This window comes from Adiantum capillus-veneris, chromosome 1 (assembly GCF_014529385.1).
Source record: "Adiantum capillus-veneris isolate H3 chromosome 1, ASM1452938v2, whole genome shotgun sequence".
Classification (NCBI taxonomy): Eukaryota; Viridiplantae; Streptophyta; class Polypodiopsida; order Polypodiales; family Pteridaceae; genus Adiantum; species Adiantum capillus-veneris.
Genome location: NC_140931.1, coordinates 154,673,273 through 154,696,953, shown reverse-complemented (window position 1 = coordinate 154,696,953; position 23,681 = coordinate 154,673,273). Strand labels below are relative to the sequence as shown.

At 40.4% G+C, this 23,681-nt stretch overlaps 1 protein-coding gene across 1 annotated transcript; it reads left to right on the top strand.

The window, feature by feature from the left end:
- The first annotated feature begins 10,159 nt into the window (after positions 1–10,159).
- LOC147465844 (protein arginine N-methyltransferase 1.1-like) lies at positions 10,160–13,436 on the top strand. The gene is made up of 10 exons (XM_086522353.1): positions 10,160–10,318; positions 10,886–11,112; positions 11,199–11,209; positions 11,320–11,475; positions 11,553–11,616; positions 11,696–11,835; positions 12,055–12,142; positions 12,229–12,344; positions 12,665–12,815; positions 12,893–13,436. Exons 1-10 carry the CDS (start codon positions 10,173–10,175, stop codon positions 13,096–13,098), a joined length of 1,305 nt encoding a protein of 434 aa, XP_086378479.1. The 5' UTR covers positions 10,160–10,172; the 3' UTR covers positions 13,099–13,436.
- Positions 13,437–23,681: the final 10,245 nt, after the last annotated feature.

Below are 23,681 nucleotides of genomic sequence, written 5' to 3'. Positions count from 1 at the left end.
TTTGTCCACATAGCTTTGGACATGGAACCTCAATTTCCCGATTAAGGGAGTGACTGAAGCTTCTTGCCCCTTGAAAGCACCATCGATGAGTAGGACATCTCCCATCTCATAGGGTTGGATGCCTAGCTTGGTGGCCAACTATGTGGATATGAAATTGTGAGTAGAACCAGGGTCAAAGAGAATAAAAGCATCATGTTCTCTTACCTTTCCCCAAGCATGGTATAGAGGAGATCCTTTGTGGTGAGTTTCCTCTTCTTGGAATTCAACCAAGGTAGCTCTAGGAGGCTCATGGCGGGTGTTCTTATGGGGGCAAGCACAGTACGCATGCCCTTGCTCGCCACATTTGAAACAACGGTTATCTTTACGATAACTCTCAAGCTCTTCATGAGAGAGTTTATTTTTGCCTTTATAAACTTTCTTCTCCTTAGCTTTGTTGTTGTTGGCGTTGCCTTTAGGAGACTTTTGGACATTGTCCTTCCCCTTAGGCTCATTGTTACGGTCCTTGTTCTCCGTGGGCTTAAGATTTCTCTTAGCCCCTGTTTGGAAATTGATTCGTGAAGCCACCATGGTATGGTGTATGACCGCAGATATGGTGCGGGGCCTTTGGGAGTTAACATACTCCGCCATATCTTCAGTTAAGCCCGCACAAAATTGTTGTTTTTGCTCTCCAAAATCTTTTTTTAAAAAAGACAGTGGCTTTGAGATGTAAGTCCCAAAACTTGTCTACATATTTGTGAATGAATTCGTAGGGAGAGAGCTTCAATATTCGCCATTCGGTGAGTACTTTGTCTTTGGCATCGGTAGCCAAAAACTGCTTCATGATGGAAGCTCTTAAAGATTTCCATGTTAGTGGTGCTTCACTGTTTGCCTATAGGCTAGACCACCATTGCCTGGGGGACTTTTGAAAATGCATAGCTACACGGCGTAGCTTAGAGGACTCCGTGAAGCCCTCATCTCCTAACGCCACATCAAATTGTTGGATGAAAGCCAAGACTTTGTCCGTAGCACCAAAGGTGCCATATTAGGTAAGGAAAGAGATGTTCTTTATTCCCTCTATGAACTTCTTGAGCTTGGATGATCTCTGTCACGCGGCATAGGATTTCCTATGGCCTCTTCTTTTTGATGGTTTAAAAGTTGCACCATCGTTTTCTTCAGAAGATGAAGAATTTAAGGAAGATGGAGAAGAGGGTGACCTCTTTCTCGCCTTTTTCTTGCCTTGGTCCCCCTTGTCTGCACCATCACTTTCTTCATAAGAGGAAGAGGATGAAGAAGATGGAGAAGAGGGTGACCTCTTTCTCACCTTTTTCTTCTCTTGTTTTTTGTCATCCCTCTTTGAATTATGGTGTGGAGAAGTGTGCGATGGTCTTCTCCGTTTAGGAGGTGATAGAGAGCGTTTTGCCCGCCGTCTTCGTGGATCCATCTCCGCCAAGGTGGCAGGAGACTCACTTCTTTCTCATTCTTTTGGTGGGGACTCTTGAGTTCTCCTTTGGGAAGGAGATGCGTTGTCAAGTAGTAAATTTTTTAGCCCTTCGTAGGGATCCTCTTCTTCTTCCCAAATCGGAGAGAGGACTCTTCTGGAAGTCTCGCAAGGAGGCTTCCTAGGTACTCTCTCGTCATGGTGGGGAGTTTGGAGAATCCCATGAGCACGTAGTTGCCGTTGCACTTCACTTTGGAGGGATGGATTGCCCATGGCTTGTTGAAGCCTAGAAACAAGGTACTTAACAAGCATAGGGGCATCATGAGTAGCCTGCTCATTAGTAAAATCAAAGCTATCAACATTAATTTCACTCTCTTTACTATTGTTAGTCATTCTAACAATTTTTTAGGTGTAATATTTGTAGGTATACTTTGGCACTTCAAGCCCTAGTTGTTGCTCCTATTTACCCCTTTAGAAAAGCTCTCAAGCTACTGTACCCGTGGCTCGAATATCATTAATTGCAAGGAATAGAAGAGAGGGTCTTTCAACCCCAAAACAGTACCGGCTCCTGTCAAGCTTCTAATAGCTCAATAGTGGTTAAGCGGTAGGCAATGTTGGGGTATAAAGCCCAATGTGGTCGCCCAGGTAAGTCGGCGGGCCGCCAGGTATGTACACATGTTCTTTTGTAAAAACCTAATAAGAACTCACTATGCTCTACACATTACAGTAGAGCGAGTTCACCATATCGTCGTGCTCTTCTTCTCGCACTCTCTCTCGCGTCGCACTTCCGCTCGTACTCCTTCAACTGGTATCAGAGCTCAGATCGAGGCTCGGGGCAGCACTGCAGGAGGCTAGAGTCACCAACTCAGATTGGAGTGAAATTTGACAGGCAAAGACACGGCCCCAAAATCTCGTGGGTAAGCCCTAAGGGCTTGGTGTTGTCAGAATTTCATTCTGAGGTCATCTCGGCCACCGTTCGGATTCGACAAAGGTCTGCGCAGGCCATTTTCGACTACGTGGTCTCGACAGGTGCAGATCCGACTCTGTAAATTTGGGGTTTTCGACCTATGACTACAGGTGCTGAGGATATCGACACTCCCAGAGTGTTGATTTGTGGCTGTCAACACATCGAAGGACGGCTCACAATTCTTGGAGGCGCGTCACATACGACACGGGCGCATCTACACACAGACTGTAGGCGACATCCACTAGTTCATCAGGTAGCTTGTGTTTGCTGCTTGATGTTCCAGATTTCATCCTGACATTGCAGGTACTTCCACATGGGATGTATTGTCAGAGATGATGTATGTCTGTTTAGGGTTTGCTGGCTGTGAGTCACGCAGCAAACAACCGCCGCAGCGGTTACAACATACAGTGGGAAATTTGTGGATGTATGACTTTGTGGGAAGTCTATGTACTGTCAGATTTACTGCAGCCTTTGTTGAGGGTCGAGTGAGGTTTTATTGAGCTGGGGGATTCTCGAATGTTGAGATCCTTTCGGTGATACAGGTCTTGGAGCGATCCCTCGAGCACCCTTAGATAGGCAGCTAGGATGTATTGACTGTGAGTTAGACAGTTGGGATTGCATCTTTGCTTTATTGCCGTTGAGGCATTGTCGCAGTCTATGCTTATAGGACAGTGACAGGACAGTGAGAGACAGTACAGGTGCAGGACAGGTTTACCCGCAGCTTACAGTGTCAGTGAGACAATGTTTTTTGAGCTGTTTTTTGGTCTGTTTTTAGTACACCAGAGCCATTTTACAAAGGAGACTCTGCCAAAATTTATGCAGAATCTGAAGCTTTCTTGGTTCATTTGACAGGTTGATATTGGTTCAGAGGTCAGTTTACAGGGGAAACTCTGCCGAATTTTTCCCAGAAAAGTAAACTACTGTGAAGCGTAGCTATGGCTGGATCACAGGACACTGCTCTTTACAATATCAAGAAGCTAGATGGAACTAATTTCCCATTGTGGAAGAAGCTGATTTGGCACGTGTTGGTACAAAAGAAGCAGATAAAACCTATAAAGCTCAAGGGGATAAAACAAGAAGATATGGACGAAGATGAATGGAGCGAAATGGATGAATTGGCACTTTCTACCATTATGCTGACTTTGGCAGAAAGCGTTTACTTCAATGTAGCAGACGAGATGTCGGCTTATCAAGCATGGTTAAAGCTGAGTGATCTTTATGAGAAGCAGAGTGCAGCTTCACAGGTACACTGGCTTAAGAATCTTGTTGACTTGAAGATGAAAGAAGGGACACCTATGTCCAATCATCTGAATGAATTCAACACAATCTATAGTCAGTTGTCAGCTCAAGGTGTCAAGTTTGATGAACCTGTTAGAGCTATGTTCCTGTTGATCACATTGCCGGAAAGTTGGGACACTTTTCCAACAGCTTTGAGTAATTCTGCACCTCCAGATGGTTTGAACATAGCAGGTGTAGAAGGAAGTCTGCTTACTGAAGAAACCAATAGAAAGACAATGGACAAAGGCAAAGGAACAGCCTTAGTTGTCAGGGGAAGGACCAAAGAAAAGTACAAAGGTGGAAAGAGGAATCAGTCTCGTAGCAAGTCCCGCAGTGCTTAAGGCAAGAGTGACATAGAATGCTACCATTGTGGCAAGAAGGGTCACATGAAAAGAGACCGCAGAGAATGGAAATCAGAAAAAGGCACAGAGAAAGCTGAAGACCATGGTGAGAAGAACAAGTCCTCAGTGAAGATTCAAGAAATAAATGTGACAAACACTGTTGCAGAGGATGACAGTCTAGTGTCAGGAGACATCTACTTCTTGAAGAATACAATGGACTCAGCTCTTCTTACAGCATCTGATGGAAATGCACCGAGTGACTGGATTATAGACTCAGGGGCATCACTTCATGTGTCTCCAAACAAGGAGTGGTTTACTTCTTATGTGACCACTAAAGATCATGTTCGGCTAGGCAATGGGCAGACATGTGAGATCTTAGGTGTTGGAGATGTTCAATTGAAGTTTCAGAATGGCTCTTCTTTCACGCTGAAGAATGTGAGAAATGTTCCCGCAATTACAAAGAGCTTGATCAGCACAGGTTTACTTGATGATGCTGGCTACGCCACCACTTTTGGACAGAACATGTGGAAGATATCCAAGGGTTCTATGACAGTAGCACATGGAGTAAAGTCTAGGGGACTTTACATGATTTATGTATCAAATGTCTCTAAAAATGTAATCAATGTAACCGAGCAGCCGAACGTTTCTTTGTGGCATTGCCGGTTAGGACATATGTCCAAGAAGGGAATGGAAATCTTGTCTCGTTCTGGTTATTTGCCTGGCTTTTCATTTAATGATTTTGAATTCTGCGAAGATTGTCTGTATGGTAAGCAAACACAGTAGCCACATAAGCATAGAAGCAGTAGAAGAGATACACAGCTGGCACTTGTTCATAGTGATTTGTGTGGACCTATGCCTAACCTATCTCTAGGGGGAGCTTCTTACTTTATGACATTTATAGATGATTACTCGAGGAAAGTATGGGTTTACTTTCTCAAGCACAAGGATGAAGCGTTTAGTGTTTTCAAAACGTTTGTGACACTTGTGGAGAATCAGAGTGGCAAGAAGCTTAAATGCTTACGCATTGACAATGGTGGAGAGTATGTTTCAAAGGCCTTTCAGGGCTTTTGTGAGTCAAAAGGTATAAAACGTGAACTTACTGCTCCTTACAATCCTCCTCAAAATGGTGTTGCTGAGAGGATGAATAGGACTATACAAGAGAAGGTCAGAAGTATGTTGTCTAATGCACAGCTGCCAAATGGGTTTTGGGCTGAAGCTGTATCAACAGCTGTTCATCTTGTAAATAGATCTCCTAGCAAGGTTTTGCAGAAGGATTCAGTGCCAGAGATGGTATGGTCAGGCAAAATTCCCTCATACAAGCATCTCAGAGTCTTTGGCTGTGAGGCATATACTCACGTTCCAAAGGAATTTAGGAACAAACTTGAGCCAAAGAGTAGAAAGTGCATCTTTCTAGGCTATGGTAATTCTGGTGAGATGGGGTACAGACTTTGGGATCCCGAATCCAGAAAGGTTGTCCGCAGCAATGATGTTCACTTTAATGAATCCAAATATCATTCTAAACCAGAGAGGGTTGAGGAGATTAGAAGAGTTGTCTTCCAAGAAGATGGACCTACACGTGCAAGACATAATGTCAGGGCTCAAGAGAAGCATGGACAGGATAGAGTGGAACCACAAGTTGTGGCTGAGCATGAGCCACCTATTGTGTGTAGATCTAGACGTGTCACGCGACCTCCTGATAGGTTTGTTCCATCTATGAACTATGTCATTTTGACTGATTGCAATGAGCCTTCATGTTACAAGGAATCAGTGCAAATGAAGGACTCCGGGAATTGGCAATTGGCCATGCAGTCAGAGATGACAGCTCTGCATAAAAACCAGACATGGAAGCTAGTTAAATTACCACGGGGCAAAAAGGCTCTACCTTGTAAATGGGTTTACAGGTATAAGATCACTGCTCATGATAGTCAGCCAAAGTACAAAGCAAGGCTTGTTGCCAAGGGCTTTAAGCAAGAACAAGGCATTGACTTTGATGAAGTCTTCTCTCCGGTGGTCAAGATGACTACATTGAGATGCTTTCTTGGATTGGTTGCCATATTAGATTTGGTGTTGCACCAAATGGATGTCAAGACAGCGTTCTTGCATGGTGATTTAGATGTGGAAATTTACATGCAGCAGCCAGAAGGGTTTGTTGAGAAAGGCAAGGAAGATTGGGTATGCCAGTTGTTAAAGAGTCTTTATGGCTTAAAACAATCACCGAGGGCATGGTACCATAAATTCCACAAGTTTATGCTTTCTCAAGGCTACAAACGTAGTGAGTTCGATCACTGTCTATATACAAAGAAGGCTAAGGATGGCAGTTGGCTGATCCTTATTTTGTATGTGGATGACATGTTGATTGCTGGCAAGCACTTGGAAGAAATTTCAGCTTTGAAGTCAAAGATGGCAAAATCATTTGATATGAAAGACATGGGTGAGGCAAGTCATATACTTGGTATGTGCATTGAGAGAGACAGATCAAAGAAGTTGATTTGGTTATCTCAAATAGAGTATATTGACAAGGTTTTGCAACGTTTCAATATGGAGAAGGGAAAGGCATTGAGTGTTCCATTGACACCATATGTGAAACTTAGCAAACAAGATTGTCCTGTGTCTGAGGAAGAACAGGCTGAAATGGATAAGATTCCATATGCGTCTGCAGTGGGTAGTTTGATGTATGCAATGATTGCTACTCGCCCAGACATTGCATTTGCAGTGGGAGTAGTAAGTCGATACATGTCAAACCCAGTCAAGAAACATTGGGAGGCAGTGAAAGGAATATTGAGATACCTGAAAGCTACAAAGAGTATGCGTATATGCTATGGGATTCAGGAGCTAAGTGTAAAGGGTTTTACAGACTCAGATTATGCAGGTGACTTAGACAACCGAAGGTCTACGTCAGGGTATGTCTTTACATTGGCTGGTGGAGCAGTATCATGGCGTTCTAGATTACAAGATTGTGTTACTCAGTCTACTACAGAGGCTGAATATGTTGCAGCATCAGAGGCATGCAAAGAATCAATTTGGCTTAATCGACTAGTAACAGATTTGGGAATCAAAGAAGAGATGCTTGTGTTATATTGTGATAGTCAAAGTGCTATACAATTAGCTCGCAATCCAGTTTATCACTCAAAGACAAAGCATGTGGATGTGAAGTATCATTTCATCAGGGAAATGCTCGAGGATAAGCAACTTCAGCTTGTCAAAGTTCACACCACACAAAATCCTGCTGATCTACTTACAAAAGGACTTCCCTCAGAGAGCTTTGCGCATTATCGCAAGCAATTAGGTGTAGGGTAGTACATCACTTCTCTACATCTTTTGTATATTAGCTTCTCTCACACTTAAAGTACCACATTGGACTTTAAGTGGGAGGTTGTTGGGGTATAAAGCCCAATGTGGTCGCCCAGGTAAGTGGGCGGGCCGCCAGGTATGTACACATGTTCTTTTGTAAAAACCTAATAAGAACTCACTATGCTCTACACATTACAGTAGAGCGAGTTCACCATATCGTTGTGCCCTTCTTCTCGCACTCTCTCTCGCGTCGCACTTCCGCTCGTACTCCTTCAGGCAAGCCCCGTAGGACTCCACTATTAAGACCATAGCTCTCGACGGTGATGCCTTGTTATCTGCACGAAGGCAGGCGCACTGCAGGGCTGAAAAATCCCTATTCTACTTACTCAATTGCAATTAATAATACCAACCATTTATAGCTAGCTTGAGGACCTCCCTTCTTGAGCAAAAAAAGAGAAACCTTGTGCTCTAAAACCAATGTAACATTTAATGGCCTAGTAACTTGTGTGTAGCGGAAAATAGCATAAACATAGTGAGCATTTCATAGAATAGAGTCCTAATGAGCATAACAAGAGTGATTGGATGGAGAGAGCAACAAAAATCATAACACCTAGTTAGATAGGCATGAACAATACTTCAAAAGAGAGAGAAAATAAGCTATTGACAACAATTGAGGACTGGATTTACATGGAGCCGGTCCCCCCTCCAAAAGGCTTTGTATTATAGGTTTCCCCCATCAAGGGAGACATTTTACAATACAATACTTTGTGTTCCTTCAATATCTTGCTGGTGCAATGAAGATGGAAGCTTCAAGCACCATGCACACACTTATAAAAAACATCAATTCCCTCACGGTCTCAGACCCAAGACCTCACACACCTTCGAAGATGGTGAGAGCTAGCAGGGTATGAGAGTAGATTGAGAGGAAGAAGGAGTAGTCTTAGAAGAAAGAAGTATATCTTCTCACCTAATCACCCATAATAGCCCCCTATCTCTCTTGGACGACCCCTCATGTTGACACCCCATTGGACCCTGCAAAGCGTAGCCAATGATGATTAAGAAGCATAAGTGATAGCCTTGTGACATGTGTCCCCCCTTTCCCCTTTTGTGAGAGCTTTAGGTAATCAATTAATACAATTAAACTCTCATTGGAGCCCTTTGTCTTCTGGCCAATAGGAATCAGGCAAGCCATTGGGCTGCTGAATGCTCATTAGACCCCTTGGGAGACTGTCCAATAGTCTTCTAGAGAGCTTAATTGTTATTGGCTCTCTTATCAAGTGTTTTTAAATGGATTAAACTAGATTTACTCTAGCCTAATTCTCATTGGTCCACCTCTATGGCCATCCAATAGGAGTAGAATGCACCTTATGGGCAATTGGGCTAGGGACCTGACATGTCTCCACTATGCCCTTTATGTAAAGGGGCTTGCATGAGTGTGTGTGTGTGTGTGTGTGTGTCTCTCTCTCTCTCATCCCCTACTAAAAGGGCTCTCCCCCTCCTCTTTAGGAGCTTGCAAAGTCTTTTTGTACACTATCAAGCATCCAATTTTCCTAAGCATTGACCATTGGACTTAACCTTTGAATTTTGGAACCTTAGCATTTTGGAAGTCTCAATGGGCTGAACCTTAGGTCTTTGAAGGCCATTGCTTGCACATTGCTCTTTTGCAGATGGTCCCCCTTTGGATTCCTATTTTCCCTCCTTTGGATCCCTACTGTGACCAGTCTGCTAGCCTTACCAATAATCTAGCCTTTTCTCCCCTGGTACTTCCCCATATTAAATGATCATTTAACATGAGAAAATCATTTAGGAGAATTATATATTAGTTATTTTGACAAATTTTGCTAGTAGGACCTGCAAAAACTAGCCAATCTATTATTTGTAAGTAGGATCTCCTAGTGAATCATGGTTGCAATTATATGACCTTAAAAGGAATTAAAGTTTAGAGTGTGGTGAACATATCTCCAAGTAAGCATGCAATGTATATTGGAAAGACCATCTGTAACATATAATGGATAAAAGGTGACCCAAAGGTCATTAGCCACATTTTATTGGGCATAGATCATCATGGAGAGAGTGTCAATTTGAGCCGTTCTTGTATATTGGTAACAACAAAGGATGAACTCATCATGCACATTCCAATTTGACAAGTGATAATACACAACATGAATGGAAATGGCCTATGAAATTTTGTAAAATTACTTTGAGAGCATAGAGGGTGCACTTAATTGGTGGTAGCAAACAGGAAGAACACATAGGGGGTTGACAAGAAGAGCTTGCATGCAGCTTTACTTTCCTCTCTCTGCCCCTCTCGCCTAGAGCCTCTCCGTGCACTGCTTAGTGTGAAGAGCTCTTAACAACATAAGAGCACGTGTCTACATGGTGCATGCATTCAATGACATTGCCCATGTATGTAGCAATAGACTAATGGGTAGCTTCATACTTACCTCTACATTCATTAGACCTGCCATGCGCATGCATTCAATGACATTGCCCATGTATGTAGCAATAGACTGATGGGCAGCTTCATACTTACCTCTACATTCATTAGACTTGCCATGACTTTGATCCTTCCAGCTTGATTGCACAAATGTTACTGATTGAATGGAGACTACTCGTTGATGATTATCGCAGCCGCACTTTTATGTACAAACAAAGACACGCTTGAAGGTGATTCCCTCCCCTCTGATTGTGGAGGATGCATGTCTCCTACAAAGTGATGCTTGAAGGCGATTCTCTCCCTCCCAAGGGCAGGCCTTCAGTTGTTTTCCCCAGCGAATAACCTCAGCTTGGGCTGCTTTTGCCTGCCCCAGTGTGACACCCCTCTCTCAATTAATTGTGTATCTCATAAGTCGCTGATTACCTCTCTCTTCTTTCATGTATGCGTATAACACTCGGAGCAGTAGCTCTTACTAGGGTTTGGAAACAGGCGGACCGCCACGGCTCACGAGCTCGGTTAAGCCATAGCCGTGCCCCCCCGGAAGTCATCTTCGCACGAACTCTCTCGTCTTCTCTGCGTTTTCCCAGGTACTACTTCTCTGCTCTTTCTTTCTATTGAACTGCTTCCACGCTTGTTCAGACCATCTTATTAAGCAGCTAGCGATCGTGTCTCAGCTCAAGTAGGATGATCGAATATTTTCCAAGCGCAATGGCGAGAATCTCACTTGGGAAGCTCCGCTGGCAGAGCTGCGTCTTGCGTAGATTTAGAGAGCTATGTAAATAGAGTCCCCAACTTTGTCTCTGGGAAAGCACGTTGTAGAATGAGGAGCATCGATGCTAACATGTGAAGGCTCCCACAGTCACTACTTATTAGCGTTATTGCCATACCAAGAGGGCCAATGGAGATCGCTCTGTCCTAGTGAGAAATTCGCTATTCTGGGCCACAGTTTCACGAGTGAATGTGGCAGCTCCTGTGGTTGGGTGTATGTCATGTGGGGGAGTGCATATTGGTACATCCTCTATTCAGTGTTGATGATGACAAGGTTATTGTATCTGCTGTGGCAAGCGTAGCAGGGGGCGGGGCTTGTTTGAACTTGTGAGAATCATGAGTGTCCTTTTATGGAAAGTACTGACCCATTGGAGTTGACTTTGCAGGATGGGCCGCCGCAGATCAAAGCCTCCTCCCTCAGTGCAAGATGTAACGGAAGCTGCAAAGGCTAAAAGCACCGACCCCGGTGATAGCACCGAAAGTACTATGTTGGATGACTCAAACAATACTTGTACAATACCTTCAACCACCATGGTATCCAGTCCTGCTTCAGATACAGATGTGTCAAACCATACCAGTGCGGACTATTATTTTGACTCCTATGGTCATTTCGGTATGTTGCCATATGCCCATCTTGTGTGGAATCTACTGTTTTTGTGCAGCCATAAGTGATTCCCTTGATATTTTCTGTTTTTGCAGGTATTCATGAAGTATGGTTTTCTCTTTGGTTGCCAGTGCTTGTTAAGAGGCCACCCCTCACTTTTTTGCCTCCTTCCATCATCAGCAATCTTTTTCCCTCATCCATGCGTGTGTCTGGCAGGAGATGCTTAAGGATTCTGTGAGAACAAAAACATACCAAAATGCAATCTATCAGAATGCTTTCTTGTTCAAGGATAAAGTGGTTTTGGATGTTGGAGCTGGGACAGGAATTCTTTCCCTCTTCTGTGCCAAAATTGGAGCCAAACATGTATACGCTGTAGGTGGGCTGGCCCTTTTTGCCACGTGGCATAATTTATTTGTATGGTGTCTGACAGGGGTAGTGATTCTTTGCAGGTGGAGTGCTCTATAATGGCAGACTCGGCTATTGAAATCATCAAAGCTAATGGCTATAGTAATGGTCAGTGGTCTCTAGCTTCAGATTTTGGGAAAAGTTTATAAGTGCATTCTCCAATCCAGTTTGTTTCTTTGTCTGGCAGTTATTACTTTATTGAAAGGAAAGGTGGAAGAGATTGATATACCGACACATGTGGATGTAATCGTGTCAGAATGGATGGGTTATTTTTTGCTTTTTGAAAACATGGTTAATTCGGTTCTCTTTGCGAGGGACAAATGGCTGGTTAGTGTCTGATCTTCTTGGACTCGCTAGAATTTACAACTGAAATCTTGTTCCATCATTTTATTTGTCAAAGCGAAAATGCACCTTGCACACAGCTTATACCAAGCCACACAACAATTTTAGCACCTCATATGCCAGCTCACAGGTCCACATCACACAATTCACAGCTTTGGATCACATTTCTTAATGGTAGTCAGGAATCATGTTTTCATGCCACAGGTGCCCGGGGGAATTGTCCTTCCAGACAGAACATCTTTGTACATTTGTGCAATTGAGGATGCTGATTACAAGCAAGACAAGATTGACTGTAAAATGTCGAACTTAAATCTGCTTTTTGGATTGGTTGGGTAATATATGTGTATCTAAAGTGAACTTTTGGGCTATTTTGTGCAGTTTGGAACAATGTATACGGCTTTGATATGAGCTGTGTTAGAAAGCAAGCCATGTTGGAGCCCTTAGTGGACACAGTCGATCAAAATCAGATTGTTACAAATTGTCAGCTTCTGAAGGTGCTTCGTATGTTTGGTTTGCTGAGTTACTTTATGCCAGTCGAGGGGCACAGTTGCTTGGTTGTATTCGTTTTTTTTTTCTGAGGGAAATGCATATACACGGGCATTATGGATGCAATACACAGCAACTCTAAAGGATTCACCAATTGAAATTGCTACCATGTGTTCGTCCTTATAATAACCTTTGATTTGCACAAGTTCTATGAAACAGATGCTTGATTTTCCTGTGAATGTATATCCAACGTGCTTTATCCTTGAAAAGCTCTAAGACGTTAGAAATGTTTTATAACTAACTTCTTAATCTGTCTTTCCTCTTGCAGACTATGGATATAGAGAAGATGGCTTCGCAAGATGTGTCCTTCTCCGCATCGTTCAAGCTCATAGCTCAGCGTAGTGATTATGTCCATGCTCTGGTCGCGTATTTTGATGTTTCTTTTACCAAATGCCACAAGCCTACCGGCTTCTCTACAGGTACATTCAAATTTGTTCAAGTCAGTATTTCACCTTGTCTATCTTGTCGATTTGAAGCATTTCACTTGTCTTTGCAGGACCAAAAGCTAGGCCAACACACTGGAAACAAACTGTTCTTTATCTTGAGGATGTTTTGACAATGTGCGAGGGCGAAGCTGTGACGGGAACAATGTCTGTTGCACCAAATGTCAAGAACCCGAGGGATATTGACATAAAGCTCACATACAACTTCAATGGCAAAAGATCACAGGCTTCCCGGACACAAGAATATCGAATGCATTGATGTGTGTGACAAAAGGGCTCTGAAATGCCCTTAATTATTTGTGGGCCGTTTTGTTTTCTACATGCAATTTTGAAGGCGAGTAATGAAATGTATTACGGCCGGTCCAGGCTTGTATATTGTGGAATAGTGTTTTTGTCGTGAAGGCGGTGAGAGGTCTTTTACTTTTCATGTAATTGCCAGCAGTTAAAGCTGGCTTAGCTGGCTTAGGTGTGAACACTGCTAACCTCTCCATATTTACTTTAACCTTCTGGTGGCGCTCAGGACTGCAAAACATTCCAAGCTTCACAGCTGTATTACGGGAGTTTTGAGTTTTCCTCATGTGATGCTGGTTGGTTTCCTGTGTTTTTGTTTTGGGGCCGTGTATTTGGAAACATTAAATGATGTCTTGTTCCCAGGCCGTGACTTCAGTACAATTTTAAGTGCAGAAGGTTAGATAGTGGGAGGGAGAGCATTCTGCTGAATTATTTCTCTTGGGTCTTTCTTGCGTGCATGAGGTTACCACCCTTCAATGTGGGTCATTCTCAGAGAGCAGCATGCCTCAATTGTTTTGCTACAGCCTTTGATACCTACCTAGCAAAGTTGATTAGCACAGTTAGGCTGATGATTTGCAATTGCTACCCTAGTGATTGCATAGAGGCTTTTACTATTGTATGTATGGTGGGTCGCTGGTTTGCTTGAGAAGAAAAGATCGAGCAAGGAAAACACCAGTCTCTTTAGCACTGCGCAGACCACTCAGTATAACATGGGCACACCCATGTTACATGAGCTATTTGCACACAAGCTAATATCATGTGAAGGAATTATCAAAGGTATGAGAGTAAAACAAAGGGAACATCACCTTGTCTATGTATAGCAACAGAGAAACTTGAGAACATAGACCCTTGTAAATGAAGGGTTGAACGCTCTTTCAATTCAGTATTTTGTATTATAAATCCTTGTTTGCTATTGTGGAAAATCTTTACTTCATCCAGTAAAATGTACATCAGGATGAAGTGAACATTGCAGTTATCAGATCTTTACCAGAGCAGCTAGGACCATGCTTGTTCAAAAGAGGCTTAGAAAAGTCTTTGAGAAACATGTTTTGTCTTCATGAACATGCAAGCTATACCATATGCGATTGGAATCTCTCGAGGTTTACAATGTACTAGCTAAGCAAGAGCTCACAATTGTGGGGATAGTAAACATAGGCCCGCTACTATCGCAAGCTGACATGTATGCTATGCTAGATGCAATTGGAATCTCTCATCATGTGGATTGTGTTGTGAATTGATCAGAGTTGCAAACAATACGTCACTTGACATATTTAAGAAAATTCTTGCCTTGATTGATCTTGACAATGCATAAACTAAGCAAAAATCTTGAAATACATGTTGACCTTGGTTTCACAGCGTGCTCCAAAGCTCTTTTTAACCTGTCGATATGCTCTTTGATGAGCACCCATCACCTCTGCACCAAACTTAATTGCATACCCCTTTCCATGCTCGTCATTCTATTTAATAGACCTCTATAGAATCTTCTTAGGCTTTCAAATAGCCTTTGGATACTCTTTCCTCTTTTGTCCCTTGTGTAATAATTGATACAAACCTTTTGCAACATATGCGAAATGAGACAAACATATGAAATAAAAGACGTGCATCTAAGAAACTTTGAACTTCTATAACCAGATTAGAGCTTGGTCTTCTACTAGATGGTTTACTTAAGTGGCCCACAACAAAAACTTCTTTAACCTTGAACATAAACTTGTGACATGAAAGAGTAGGGTTGACCTCTTCAAGATCGGATAATATCTTGTCACAATGAACGTTAGGATTAGAAACAAAATTCTTGTAACCCCTCTTGTTCATTTCCATATTGTTTTTACCCTCTTCACACCCCTTAATTGGGACGTTGTCAACAAATGGCAGGTGATGAAAGAAGTCTCGTAGTACTTTGTTCATATGGTTCATCGTGTGAGCTCATCATGTGAGTTACCAAATTGGTTGCAACCTATGGTTATGTACACATGTTTAACCAATCCCAATGAAGTATGCATAGTAGTTACATCCTTGCATTCATAAGTTAATTGAAACAAATCATAATGCGAATACAAGTCCCCCATGAATAGATGGCTCTACTTGCAAAAGCCTATACAAATTCATCAACAATCAGACATGTTCCCATGTTCATGATAATACCTTGTTGATTGGTTGTAAATTTGTACGAACACAATGCACTGTTCTTCTTGGGAATTGTTAGCCATCTATTGGAATGAGGAGACAAGAGGGTTCCAAAATACTAATCTCAATATTTTTGTTGAGTTAGTCAATCAATTTTGGAAGATGAGCTTTTGGAACATCATAGACCGCAAATCTCAAGGCATATGAGAAACAATGAATATTACCATTAATGCTACAACATTCAGATCTACATAACGAATCTCACCTATTTAGAAAGCAAAAGCTTTTCCATGTCTGTGCAACATCTCTTTGATGCACTCCATTTCCTTTTAATTCAAGAAGTCTTAATCACCAATCTTCAACTCATGTAATGCTAATTTAGTAAACAAATACTCAATCTTACGTGTATCTCTAAGAGTAAGCGGTTGAGAATCCTTCTTCATAACCGTATCACTTTCTTTTGGCAATGTACAACTACATATTTGATCTTTCCTACCACTATCTTGTACTTAAAGTTAACTTGCATTTCTTATGTAATAAGTTCTTCTTTAGACTCCAAACAAAATTCTTGCATACCAAGTGAATTTACCTTTACAAAGTCAACTCTAGCTTGAGCATTGGATTACACAATCGCATGTAATTTTTCCATTGTATCCACAAATGAAAATTGTTCAAAAAACCTTGAAATTGCATCATATTGATCCAACATTTCACACACTTTTGAAAAGCTTCTTAGGCAATATAAACACTTTGCTTCTCCCATTTGCGTAAGTCGTTGAACTTTTTGTAAGGAACTTGACCCTCCAAAGTCAATTCCAAGAGTTCCAAAGAAAAAGCCCCTTTGTCTTCAGCTAGCAAGAACTTTTCCTTCAAAGTACCATCGTAGTCTTGCTTTATAATGGTACTATTTTTTTTTTCCTGAAAATTCTAACTCCTTGAACTCCTTTGTCAAGTTTGGCAAATGATGATCTCAAAGGCTATCCATGTTTTTGGTATGATCTACATAAACATACAAACATTTACATAGCTTTCTTACTAGAGTTTGCTTTGAATTTTGGCATAGGTAGAACCATCAACTAGAACTTAAGTTTCCATGGACATAGCACTAATGAAATGTTGACCCGAAACAAGCGGATAAATAGAATGCTCATGTACAAAGAAGTTATGCTCATTACTCACATTCCCTATGGAAACCTTAAGGCTTGGGCATGTACCATAAATCTCTCATGGCAAAGCATTGGCAATCTTTATATGCTACGAAATTGGACACCCTTTTGTTGTATGTGGTTAGCATTACAATTGGGATATCTGGAGTGTAATACTTAAGTACCGTGCTGTCTTTTATTTTTTACTAATAGTGAGTTCATGCCGTGTAGATTGGAACTTTGGGAAAGGTGCAAAAAGTAACTTTTGGATGTCTATATTTACACATTGTTGTCGTTCTTTTTGCCAATAAGACAATATGGTTTCATCGTATTTATCTCGCAAGAACTCACCCTATTAAGGGTCATGCCATAAGTGATAGCCACCACTCATGGACTAACGTGTAAAGAGGAGCATCAAATACTTGGCACCAAAAATAGGTTAATAACAAAAATGAAATACTCAACTCCACAAGAGGTGCCATGGAGTTTGGGAGCTACAATTTTAGGTCATTCTTGTGTAAGATTCTCCTCTCTTAACTCTTATGCTAAGTTGTGCGTGCATTAATTGTGTCTATATCTCCTTCTCTTACATGCTTTCACTATCAAGTCTATCTATGTGCGTGTGTGTGTGTGTGTGTGTGTGTGTGTGTGTGTGTGTGTGTGTGTGTGTGTTGTCTTTGTTTAATTGTGTGTACTTGGGTTTTGATAGAGATGGTGAGAGGTTGATTGTTGTGTCTTGTGAGGAAAATTGATTAGTTTAAGCATCCGTTCTCCCGGTTTCCCAACAGTGGTATCGGAGCGAAGGTTCACTGCAATCAACAACTTGATTTCTAATTTTAAGGAGGAATTTCAAATTGGATACATCAAATTTGCAAATCAAAGCTTAATAAAAAATTAATTGACCATCACAATTCGGTATGACAAGCTTTTAATCATAGTAACTGTCTGCTAATGAAGGCATAAGTGCGAGGACTTGAGAAGAAGGAAATTTTGAAGAGATTCCAGTAAGTTGGTGATTTCTACTTGACATCCAAGTGACTTGAAGGAGTTTAAGAAGGCCAATCTTGGTTTTGGGAGAGAAAGAAAGGGGTTTTGCTCAAAAGGGAGAAGGTTATCAATTGATAAAGTGACAAATTTCTTGTTTGAAGCCTTGTCATTCAAGAAAGAATAAAAAAGAAAAACAATCTTCAAAGAAAGAATCGGCCTAGAGCTCACAACTTAGAAGAGATTAAAGACTTCAATTGGTTAAGTGTGACTGGTAGTGGCCAAAAGAGGTTTTTAAATCATTCCGATTGGGAGCGATGGGAATTGGTGTTTATACACACTCCCTCATTGTAGTCTTCTTCAACCAAATGGTACACACGTAGCATCAACATAATTGCCCAGGGTTTTCCAACACTTTCTCTTTCTTGCTCACGGACCGAAATGGTCTCCGGTTGTTGCCATCTCTTCCAAACTCCCTCATGCCATCTCTATCGTCCTCTTGTTCACCATCTCCCCAATTTTGGTCTACTTTGCACACACTTTAAGCAAAAAGTGTGGCTTTATTTCATGACCGAACTACCCATGGTCAATGAAGTTAAAAACAAAAAATATAAATCACTTCTCAAAGCTCTCAAAGGACATCCAACAATTCAATCCTTATATTTCCATACCCTTGCCTTGCTGCATGGTGGCCATCCTAATGAGACACTTCATGTTATAAATACCTCGTCGCTCATTAGTGGCTATCGATCTCCGTTTATATATATATATATATATATATATATATACTCTCCCTTTGAAACCGGAACGTCCAAAATCTTGCATGAAAAACTAGGTCAAATCTTATGCGGTGGTTCATTAGTTTGCAAATTGCTCTTTCAATTGCCCTCTACTACTGGGACAAGGGAGCTTGGCACAAAAATTTCATTTTTCTTGCATACTGGCCTCCTCAACCGATCGCAAAATTTCAACCTCGCCTTGGTGCTGCACTTCTAGACTGGGCGTCATCAACAATCGCACAATTAAGTAAAAAAATTTCTTCATTTTTCTTTTATTTACTCATTATTTTACATAGCGATCATATCCACGCATGCGCGCGCACACAGACACATACATATATACATATGAAGAAAAAAGAGAATAAAAAACAAGAAGAAAAACGCGTCATCATGGCTCACCTAAGCCGCACTCTATTGTTGAATCGCGCACACGCACACACATGTGCGCGCGTGCACACACACACACACACACACACACACACACACACATATATATATATACATATGAAGAAAAAAGAGAAAAAAAAAACAAGAAGAAAAACATGTCATCATGGCTCACCTTCCATAGCCACACTCTATTGCTAAATTGCTCACAAATTTGCAACAATTACCTGCACATGAGCGTATGCAAGGATAGGAATTAGAAGATAAGCTATTACAGACTGCACGAGTCTAAACTGCACCTATTCCAAAACATTTTTTTTAATAGCAAAAAGGCTTTCACTTTCAAGGAATTTGACAGTTCTGAAGATGCTAGCACTATCTTTGGCATGTGTTAGTCAATTGGACGACTACTTTCATGATGAAGACTTTTTTGAGCGAGACATAGTCAAATGTGCATCAAATCATCTCACTAATAGCGTCGCCCTAGGTGGAATGTCACTAAATAGTACTATAGAAGACCCTCGTACTTGGAATGCATTTAGTAAGCTGTTTCTACCTCATTTCTTATCCACATAGTAGAAAGCTAAAGCACACCGCCAGTGGGGTTTAATTCGTCAAGGTAGAAGTGAAGATGTACATGTTGACATTGATTGTTCTTGGAACTGTCTCATTTAGCTTCAAGCCATTGAACATGTTAGATATAGGAAGCTAAAGTGTAAGTACATATCTAGGTTAGCACTGTAGGTTGGTGTTGAGGTAGATATGTTTGAACGGGATTCACTGTCAAAAGATATTAACTTGGCTCTTAATGCGAAGAAGAAGAAAGATTTACATCAACTCCACACTGAACAACCTACCAACACTAACCGTAATAACAAGAGAGTTCCTTTCTCCTCTAGCTTTGATAGAAAGAGGAATCAAAGCCGTACGTTCTTCAAGAGACGATGATTTGATATTTTCACTACATCTTCTCAGCCCCATGGCAACAACAACAACAACATGCTGCAGAGGGGCAACCAAAATCCTTCCAACTATCAACGTCCTGCTCAACCTTCTGACGATAATAAAAAGCTAAAATATTTTATTTTTTTCCACTTTGACCACTATGGAGATAAGTGCCCAAACAACACTGCTAAGAGCAATGGTCATACCAATGGCCAACCCAATGGATTCACACGTAATGCTTACCAAAGACCTTCAACAACAACTGCCAAAGTGGTGCACAAGTTAACCTCATCAAAGATGCTATTCTCTAGGATAATGAAGAAGCCAAATATGGTGAGGGCTATGATCCCAAATATGATGCCAATGACAATGCTTCTCCAGGTTAGGGAAGGGCACAATTAAGGGTGAAGATATCACAATTCTTTTAGATGATGCTAGTATTCATGATTTCATCTCTTTACGATTGGCACAACAACTCTCTTTTGGAATTCTCTTCACCCCATAAAGTAAAGACTATTTTTAATAATCAACGTTTCAATTATAAATCTCAAGTCACTGTTGAAGTATGCATTAGTGAATTTTCACACACATGTACATTTTTAGTCGCACCACTGCATGGTATTGATAATTTTTTTGGGGATGCCTTTTTGACATGAATTCAACCCACCAATCAATTTTAAAGCACACACATTGACTCTCACCCGTGAAAACAAAACCTTCTCCATCCAAGAAATCGTGGAACATGAAAAATTTCCACTACTTTCTCACACTCAAGCCAAACAAGTAAATAAAAGCAAGGGAAAACATACTTAGTGCTTCAAAACCAACTCTCTGCTAAAACTAAAACTCCTCATTACTCTTCACACAATGATTTTCTCTCACAATTTAAATATTGTTTCATGCATGATTTTTCTCATGGAATTCCACCATCATGCTGCCCTGAAGACCATAAGATTTATATTATACCGGGTAGTGAATCTCCCTGTAGAGCACCTTATCGTATAAACCCAACCATACATAGGGAGATACAAAACCAAATCACATATTAACTTGACTAAGGGCTTATTAAACCTAGTAGTTCACCATATAGAGCTGCATTATTTCTTGTTAATGAGAAAAAGGGAACCGTTTGTATGTGTATTGACTACACGGCTTTAGACAAGATCACCATTAAAAACATGTTTCCTATTCCCAGAGTTGATGATCCTCTATTAGAAAAATTGAAAGGGTCAAACATTTTCAATAGAATAGACCTTAAATTGGGGTACTACTAATTTAAAATGTTTGAATAAGACATTTACAAAATTGCATTCAGAACATAAACGGGGTACTATGAATTCCTTGTCATGCCATTTGTTCTGACAAATGCACCAACCACATTCACACGTGTGATGAATAGAATTTTCATTGAACAACAAGATTTCATCATTGATGATATTTTGATGTTCAATAAATATGAACAAGGACATAAGGAACATTTAGCACGTATGTTCGCTCTTCTTTCATAAAACCATTTATACTTAAATTCCAAAAAGAATTTAATTTTCAATCTAAAATTAAGTATTTGAGACACATTGTATTGGGGAAGGGAATACATGTAGACCCAAGAAAATTGAAGCCCTTCAGTCATGGCCTAGACCCCAAAAATCTGCATGGGCTACATTCTTTCATTGGTCTTTGTAGTTATTATAGGAAGTTTGTTCGTATGTTTGCTCATTATCAGACTCTCCTGTTAAAGAAAAAACACCCCTTATGTGTGGACTCATTTACAAGAAAGCTCATTCACTACACTTAAGAATGCTTTTAACTAATCTACCTATGTTACAATTGCCTGATTTTGATAGACCATTCTTTGTTGTAGTCACTGATGCTAGTGAAAAAAGTATTGGTGCAGTTCTTATGCAAGATAGCCATCAACTCACATTTGAAAGTTGTAAATTTAAACCTTCTGAATCAAAGTTCAATACATATGACAAAGAATTGATTGCTGTAGTGCGCACTTTAAAAATATGGAAACATGATTTAAGGGGTGCTAATTTGATAATCAAGACTGATCAATAAAGTATCAAATATTTACTATCTCAACCTTTAATAGATGATTGACGTATTAAATAGGTTGCTTTTATTCAAAGCTTCTACCCAACATTTAATACCAACCTCGTAAAGAAAATATTGTAGCTAATGCTTAGAGTCAAAGATCCTCTCTTAATACTATATCAACCATCATGGGTACTTTATTTGATTCTATGCCTGATACTTATGCACAAGATGATGATTTCAAAACCACATAGCTACATATGTTAGAAATTTCTATGCACACACTTTATTTGATTCTATGCCTGATACTTATGCACAAGATGATGATTTCAAAACCACATAGCTACATATGTTAGAAATTTCTATGCACACATTCTTGGAATACACTATTCAAGAACAATTCCTTTATTTCAACTAAAAATTATGTGCTATAAAATAATTTTGTCTTTTAGTCATTGAAGAGTTGGACAAACCGCCCTATGCTAAACATAGAGGATTTGCTGCTACTTGTCAAAATTTATGTCATGATTTTTATTGGCCTTTTGTGAAAAGTAATGTTAAATAGTATGTTTCATCTTATTTTATATGGCAAAATATTAACGCGAAAAATGGTAAGAAATTGGGCCTTTTACACCCTCTCCTCATTCTTGAAAAACCTTGGAAACACATTCTGATGGATTTTGTTACTGGTTTCGCACTCACCATTCACAAGCATGATATGATACGGACTGTCATTGATCGTTATTCTTCTAAACAAGCATACTTCATTCCATGCAAGAAAACTCTCACATCACATCAAGCTGCACTTCTCTTTTTTAAAGCTGTCTTTCCTTATCATGGTTTGCCAAAGGTAATCATATTTGATAGAGATTCCAAATTTTGTAGTGCTTTTTGGACTATAGCTTTTGAAAATGTTGATACTACTCTTGATTTGATTTTTGTATTCCATTTTGAGTCTAATGATAAAAAAGTCACTAATCACACCATCATTGATTTACTGAAAGTTTATATTTCTTCTCAACCAAAGAAATGGGATGATTACTCGTATATTCTATAGTTTTCTCATAACAAAACCACTCACTCTGCTACATATAAATCTCCATTTGGGATTGTGTATGGCCACTCTCTTCCTAGTCCTGCTTCATGTCTTTCGAACATTGTGCCTGCTGCATATGCTTTTATCACAAATTTTTATTACATTTATGCAAGTCTTCATTCCACTATTAAGCATTCAAAATAACTTTACACTTAACATGCTAATAAACATTGCAAGGCACATGAGTTTAAGGAAGCTGATTATGTTATGCTTTGAATTGAAAAGCAAAGAATTAAAAGTGTAGACACAAATGTCTTTGGAAAGCTTGGTCCCCATTTTTATGGTCCATTCAAGTTCTGCCATAATACATTTTGTTTAGATTTACCTTCACACAGGCACATTCACAATGTGATGGCTTTTGCATCATATTTTTTGCTGCTTTTTGCTCCACTGTTGACACTTGGATCCATTGTCTGTTTGATTTTTGCTTCTTTCTAGATTCAAGTATTTCTTTCAAGAAACTGTTGATTTCATCAACACTATAGGGTTAGACCTTCTGGTCAAAAGGTAGTCTGAAGATGTATGAAATGATAGTAGCAATTAACTGGATGTTTCAACCATTGATGGTCATTATAGCTCTACTCTTGTTAAATGTATCCATGACCTGTTCAGTGTGATGGCCATGTCGATTGGTATTCTTGCTACCTCCATGAGCACTGTCATGCCCCAATTTTGGAGTAGTTCTTTTTTGTTGTCTTGGAAGGCATGCTTGCTTATTGCTTGATAAGAAATTGATGTCTATGACTGCTCTATTAAACCCTATGTCATCTTCTCTATGGCATGTTGTTGCTCTTCCAACACTACTTGCATTGCTGCGGAGGAGATGACACCACACTTTTTAGTTTTGCAAAATCTCTTGCACCAAAAGAATAACTCGCTGGAGGAGGTTGGCGATGGAAACCAAGCATGCACATGGCATGCACAACAGGGTTTATGCTTGTATTGATTGTAGGGAAGGTCTCTGTAGTAGGCTTTGTGGGCACATGAGGTGAGAGAATGGTCTCAAGGTCTCACACTACCGCATACTGATTCTAATTTGAGCCATGAACACTCCACT

What these genes read in the sequence shown, in the direction of transcription:
- LOC147465844 (XM_086522353.1), top strand. Translation starts at nt 10,173, where the DNA reads ATGCGTATAACACTCGGAGCAGTAGCTCTTACTAGGGTTTGGAAACAG. An exon ending in TCTTCTCTGCGTTTTCCCAG is followed by an intron (nt 10,319 to 10,885) that starts GTACTACTTCTC and finishes TTGACTTTGCAG; the next exon opens with GATGGGCCGCCGCAGATCAA. An exon ending in AGCTAATGGCTATAGTAATG is followed by an intron (nt 11,617 to 11,695) that starts GTCAGTGGTCTC and finishes TTTGTCTGGCAG; the next exon opens with TTATTACTTTATTGAAAGGA.